At 35.8% G+C, this 7070-nt stretch overlaps 1 protein-coding gene across 2 annotated transcripts; it reads left to right on the plus strand.

The window, feature by feature from the left end:
• Window positions 1–230: 230 nt before the first annotated feature.
• On the plus strand, window positions 231–5617 carry LOC141684105 (uncharacterized). Of its 2 annotated transcripts, XM_074488944.1 has the most exons (5): window positions 233–388; window positions 2884–3052; window positions 3360–4322; window positions 5059–5095; window positions 5274–5617. In XM_074488944.1, the coding sequence occupies exons 3-4, from the start codon at window positions 3490–3492 to the stop codon at window positions 5093–5095; spliced, it is 870 nt and encodes a 289-aa protein (XP_074345045.1). In that variant the 5' UTR covers window positions 233–388; window positions 2884–3052; window positions 3360–3489; the 3' UTR covers window positions 5274–5617. The 2 variants fall into 2 exon arrangements, with proteins under 2 accessions (XP_074345044.1, XP_074345045.1); XM_074488943.1 differs by lacking the exon at window positions 2884–3052 and having other exon boundaries at window positions 231–388.
• The last annotated feature ends 1453 nt before the right edge of the window (window positions 5618–7070 follow it).

Raw genomic sequence — 7070 nt, forward strand, 5'->3', positions numbered from 1 at the left:
TTGGTGCTGGAAGTTTCCATGATTATTGTGATGTAAATTTTAAATTTTAACTAACTATTGCATTCTCTAAAAGGCCGTGGAATAATAATAGAGAAAAAAAATCAATGACCAAAGAAAAATAACATTTTTGGAAATATTCTTTTGCTAAACCAAGTGGATCTTTTTTTCAGTAAACAAAAAAAGTCAAATCGTAGTACATTATCATTAACACTAACACAAAATAAAAAGAAATTAAAAAAATTGATCAGCCAAAAAATTATGTAATCAGTTCACACGGCGACTCCACAAAGACTCCCATTTCTCAACCACTACTATGCCGATTCAATTCGATTCATCCATTTCTTCGTTCCTGTTGTACTCAATCTAACTCCGATCACTTCAATTCAAGGTCTGTTTGCTCTCTCTCTCTCTCCCCCTCCCTCTCCCTCCCTCTCCCCCTCCCTCTCCCCCTCCCTCTCCCCTCTCCCTCTCCCTCTCTCACTCTCTCCCGCTCGCTCTCGCTCTCTCTCCCGCTCGCTCTCTCTCTCTCTCTCCCTCTCTCTCCCTCTCTCTCTCCCGCTCTCTCTCTCTCTCCGCTCTCTCTCTCTCTCCGCTCTCTCTCTCTCTCTCTCGTTTACATATGCACTGAGCATTTGCGGACTGATGACTAATCCATCTATATATTAGATCAGATTAGCTTTGACTGCCTATATGTCTATGCTAAAACGATTTATTAATTAGTTTATATTTGTTTGTTTATTTATTAGGTTAAATTAAATTATATATGTTTTGTGTTTTTATCAAAATGTTAATTTAGGTTTAATTTGTTATTGCTGCTTTATTTTAGTGATGATATCATTAAGACTTATTATTTGATTAGAGAATGAAGGGGCCTATGTTTCCGCCGATTCGAATGTGGCTCTTTGTGTGTCAAACTTAAGGAGAAAGTTGCATATTAATATGTTTTTACTGCATTACTAGTTGCTTGTACGAGGTACTTCAATTGGATTAACAGATTGTTAACCGATAATTGAAAAAAAACTGTTGATACAATTTTATATGAGAAAAGTAGATATGAGAATAAGCTAATTATAGTATAAGCAGGTTAAGAAAATATGACTCGTAATTCGGATGATGTGAATAAATGTTTCGCCTCTTTTTGTATCTGTGTCTGTATTCGTGTTTTGTATTTTTCCATCCTCTATATTCTGTCTGAAGTCAGAAAATTTGTTTCGAGTGTGTCCCTGTTAGTAAGGTTGTGGGGTGAGCTCAAATATACACCTACAGTCTCATTGTATGCTAATAGGAAGTAGGACAACGGGTGATGCATATACAGTAAAACCTCTTTAAATTAATACCCTGTGAAGGAATAACCTCTCTATATTGATAAAAAATCCTGGTCGACCCAGTATTAAAATTTAATGACCCCTCTATTGTGATAATTAATATTTTTTTTGAAAATTGTAGTGTTAAATATCGCTCCCAAATTTTGCATGAAGTATTATCTTTGATCAAATACACATTTTTATTTACTTTACGTGCTAATTTAGGATTTTTTTTTTATCTAATGACTTTTAAACTATTCATGATTATCTTAGTTGTCTTTAATTGGTCGTTTTAATTTCCGAATTTTAGAAGATTTTCATTGAACGAGATATTGTCATTGAATTTACAATTAGTTTTTTTTACGTAAAAGTGTTCAAGTCCATAGTTTTAGTATATATTATAGAAACAAAAGAAACTATGAATATTTTATATTTTGTTATGTATAAAATTTTAATTAATTTAAAGTTAAAAAATTATAGACCTCTCTTTTTTTGTGATAACCTCTCCTTGCAAAGTGCCCACATTAATGATTAAACATCTTACAACATCCTTATACACTTAAAAATTTTCTTTTTGAGCAGGAAAAAGTAAAGAGGGAAACAAAAAAGGGGTCGGGCCTTCTTTAGTATCCATTTAAAACTAAAATTCTGGGAAGAGCCCGTTCATTGAAATAGATAATTTAGGACGTGATTCTTCTTGGGTTAGTCTGATTGGTATAAGATAAATAGAGTAAGGATGCTATTTAGTTCTCATTGGGTCTAAAATCTGAATGGTTAAGATAAATTTAGAAAAAATGCTATCTGGTTCTTACTTACTTATACTAATCATTTTTACACATCCTTTTATTTATTGTAATGTGGGTTCTGCTCATTCAGTCATTTGCCTATATTATATTTCAATATTTTATGCATTTTACTATAACATCTCTTCACTACATCCTTCCCTCCAATAATTTTCTTTGCTGTTTTCCATAGCATTTTTATCCTATTAAATTTCTGCAAACAATATTATTAGTGTATCCGATTTGAGTCATTTAAGTTCGCTGAATGATCTTTAGTTTCCTGTAGGACACTGACTAAATTCACTCCCTAATTCTAACAAAAAAACAAAGTGTGTTGCCTATGTCAATGCCGAGGCATTGCTATAGGTTGTTCAATTTAATCTCGCTTGTGGATAGAAGGTTCAATGTCATATAATAAAAAATCAATAAATAGTTTTCAGTTATATTTCTCATTAGATACTTATGACTGAGTTGCACTAAATAAAATTCGCCCAAGTTGGTACAAGCAGGATAAGACACAAACTAATATACACTTTCCAGAAGATTACAAACCATTTGTCTCCACAGCATTCTTCATATATTAAAGCTAGATTCTGAACACCAAAAACAACAGAGAGACATGCCTTGAAGACATGACTTTGTCATTTGATAGGTTCCATATTTTTTTCTAACATTACATTTCTCATTTTTGGCTCGAAAAGACAGCCCTCGTTCCAATCACCATACAACTTCTTTTTCTTTTTTGTATCATGATATTCACATATAAATTTCCCGTCAATAATTTTCTTGGATCTCAGTTTTACTTATAGGAAACCATTTTTACTTCTACGGGGCTCTCCAACTCTGGTCCATCATCTTCAGCAGCAACATAATCAAACCTACCACTTCTACCCGTTGAATCAGTTCCAACAGACATTTTCTTATGGTCAGGAAGTTTTCTGATTTTCTGTCCTCTCCAATCAGCAGGTCCACTATGATCTTAAGTTTACTTCCGTCTCCAATGATGTAGTAATATATAACAAAATGTCTCTATTGCGGGAAATGGGAATGAAGTGTTACAACATGTTTATGTTACTATGTTAGACCTAAACGATATAATCTACGACTAGTATCTTTAAATTATGGGGGAAAATGTTTTCAATATTTGTATGATTGGGGTCGTGAAATCAGACTGGTCACAAGGTTCACCATCTAAATTTTTAAGTTTGAACATCATAAACATCAAGTAACAGTTAAATAGTTCTCTTTTGTGACCCAATGTACTTATTTGCAGGTGTATTATCAATTTCGTACGTCAATATTCGGTAACCATTCACTGGCTCAATATTGTTCTTAGAACCAAAAGTGTGTGTTGGATGGGTGTAAAAATTCAGTAGAGAATCTATCTACTCCGGCACTCCAACATGGAAATAGATCACCAGAATTCTGATTGGGAAAGTGTGAGTTGTCCTATATGCTTAGAATTTCCTCACAATGGTGTTCTCCTCCAATGCTCATCTTTTGAGAAAGGATGCCGTCCTTTCGTATGTGACACCGATCATTTGCACTCCAATTGTCTAGACCGTTTCAAAAGTGCACATGGCATGTTATCTGAGTCATCTTCTTCTAGAACGTCTAGTGCAACGTCCCTGTCAAATGAGAGCACTGACACCAAAGATCTTGAAGCCACTGACAAGCCTGTATGTCCCCTTTGTAGAGGAGAAGTTACAGGATGGGCAATTGTAGAAGTGGCCCGTGTACATTTGGATGAGAAAAAGCGTCGTTGTGAAGAAGAACAATGTGCATTTACTGGCACCTACAATGAACTTCGAGAACATGCTCAGCTAAAGCATCCTCATGCTTGCCCCTCCAAAATTGATCCTGCTAGACAATTAGATTGGGAGAACTTCCAGCAGTCATCGGAGATCATCGATGTTTTGAGCACTATTCATTCAGAAGTTCCACGGGGGGTGGTTCTTGGAGATTACGTAATCGAGTATGGAGATGATGATTCTGGAGATGATTTTGAAGACTTACCTGGAGATGAAGGTAACTGGTGGACATCTTGTATCTTGTATCAGGTATTTGATAACTTTAGAACTTCTAGGAGGAGGAGAAGAACACGAGCAAATGAGTCCAGAAGAGGAAGCCGAAATATTAATTATGATACTTCCAATTCTGATGAAGGTTCTGTAACATCGACTGAAGATGAGTTTGTCAGTAACATTAGTCTTTCAAGTACAACTGGTCATCGCAGGTCAGTGAAATGGTATTCATTATGTTTGCGCAGAACTCCTGAACTAGAATTTCATATTAATATCACTATTATGACTATTGTTATGATAAATTTATGATCTGTGTTCTATTATCTATGGGTTTTGATTAATTATGATTTTTGGTTTCGGTTAGATTAGTCATATCGGAAAGTTATACTTAACATGCCTAAATAAACAAATCCTCTTAGTTACATGTTCTATCTGACAAAATGTAGATGGGGTATTGGATTGTAGATGGGCAAAATTTAGGGACTGAAGAATTAGGGAAGAAGAAATCAGGGGAGAACAATATTTAACTGGTTCATCTAGTTGTTTGTGTAATATATTTGTAAAGTAATGAGTGAATTAGAACACCAAAATACTGTTAAGTCCACTTTGAACATGCTGTACTATGTACGATACTGCCACTTTCAAAAATTACACACCTTTCATGCATACTATAGCCTCAAAACTTTGTAGCATTGTTGAGGTAAACTAACAACGAGTTACTGATTTGCTGCTTAACATTTAGTGAAAGCAATACTGGGTTGCTGCTCCATTTCATGAAAGTGAGCTGCAGAAAATCACATGTGAATATATGTATAGATATCTACATACAAAGTGTGGACTCTTTCTTGTGGATTTGAGTTATGAGGTTTAGATCATCTTGTTAGCTGGAGCTTTAATGTGGTCGATAAACTTATTTTCTAATATTGTTGTTATTGTTTAATGTTGCAGTTCTCGAAGACGTCGCTCTCGCTTCTTTGACAATTAGGTATGTTTTCTCTTGTATTAGTTTCTTGTAGCCTTTTTATTTTGGTAGGTGGAATTGACTCTATACAGGGTTCTAACCTTGGATAAGAGGTCCTCGAAATCAAATTTAGGATCACTCGCTGCTAAGTTGATGGCTTTGGTCGTCAGTTAGTTGACTAAACCCGTTCCTATGTATGTAGTGAATGCTGAAAGATAGTGGAGCTCCAAAGATCAACCAAAAGGGGTTGGTTGATTATGTAGGTCAGCTCATGTTAAAAGCTGTGAAGAAGCTTGTGTCACTGTTTTCAAATTTGAAGCAAAATTGAAGATGATGTTTGAGCTGTGCCCACTGGACATGATTTTGAAGTTCATGTAATTATGTTGAGGCTGCTTATCTTTATTTTTATCTTTTACATTTAGTTGGCTGGTTTGTTTCTTTTCAGGATATAGTTTAATAAATTGTTTATAAATGTTTGAAGATTTGAAATCCTTGATATTTCATTTATTAACAATTCATTAGCTGAAATGCACTTTTCATATCGCAGCAGTTTTTTTTTCACTTTAATTTCTGAAATCTGAATGAAGGTATATTGTATTAATGTTTTTGTGATCACAGATATCAAATTTAGCATATATATAATTATTTTTCCAACACGGGAGTAAAAAAATGGAATTGAAACTTTAATTGAAGCTTGGTAAAGGCTTGAATAACCTGCAAGTCGCTGGAAAACCATGAATATTTTCAGGAAACTGAACGACCACCGGTACATTCACGTCAGTGAAATGAATCGATGAACAGGGCTGAGGAAGACGGTGAATCGATGAACAGGGCTGAGGAAGACGAAGGGAAAGACTCCTAAACACTCATTAAACGTGCCCAGTCGGTGATCGTAGGGTTGGTTTGAATAACGAGATTCAACTATTCTCGGTATTAAAATTTCATGATCAGGATGATTACATTTACCGGAAAGCAAAGAAAATTAAGATTAGAAGCACAAAACATCATCCAAATGCGTCTGTAATTTGAAGTATGTCACTTCACATCATAACGATATTGATATTTGATACTTGTATGAAGTTATGGCTAGAGGTAGTCAGTAGTGCGGTCCAGGAGGTCCGGGACAGGATAATTACGGGGTGGCCACTAGTGCGGTTCAGGAGGTCCGGGACAGGATAATTACGGGTTGAACCCGCGAAAGATGAACACTGGATCAGACACACAAGTTCAACGAATTGGGTCGGGTCGGGTTAGACCGCCACCCACGGACTCGTAACCGATACTGGACTCGCGAGCCGTGCGGGCTTCGCGGGTTGGAGGTTGAATTAAGTGTTTGGACAGGGTTGGTCCACGTAGTATAGCTATCTTCCTTCACTGTTTTCCATGTCTCCACTTCTCTCTCTAAACTCTCCATTGATTCTTCCACCATAATATCTTCTTCCTCTAAAATTCCTCTTCCCAAACACCCCCTTAACCCTAATTCTCACCTTTCACTCCCTGATTACTTAACCCCACTTGAATTCAGAGCTTCTTTACTTATTTTTCTTGAAAAAACTCACTTCTATTTCGGTACCCACTTGCTGCTGAAAAGCTTTTGGGTGTGCTTAATTCACCTGGTTGATGTAAATTAGCGATGAAGATTGTGTTTTAAAAATGGATTAGTATTCGGCTAGTTGATTTTAGCGAATTGTGTGGGTTTGGACTGGCCCGATTCGGACCGAATAAATTCGGTTTTTTGTACAAGCTGGTTCCGAGCGGGCGGTTCGAACCCGCACAATTGGCCAACTCTAGTTATGGTGCATTGCACTATAATTTAACTTCATAAACCGGAAAATATAACAAAAAAAACTTAGAAGCTTAATTGTTTCGTTTAAATTGTATATCACTTACACATGAGAAATATACAACCAAAACCATACGTAGAAATTAACTACTAATAGCTACTGATCACTGCACTGGATAATTTAGGATTCTCAAAGAGAGTATTACGCACTAAACT

This window comes from Apium graveolens, chromosome 9 (genome assembly GCF_009905375.1).
Source record: "Apium graveolens cultivar Ventura chromosome 9, ASM990537v1, whole genome shotgun sequence".
NCBI lineage: Eukaryota > Viridiplantae > Streptophyta > Magnoliopsida > Apiales > Apiaceae > Apium > Apium graveolens.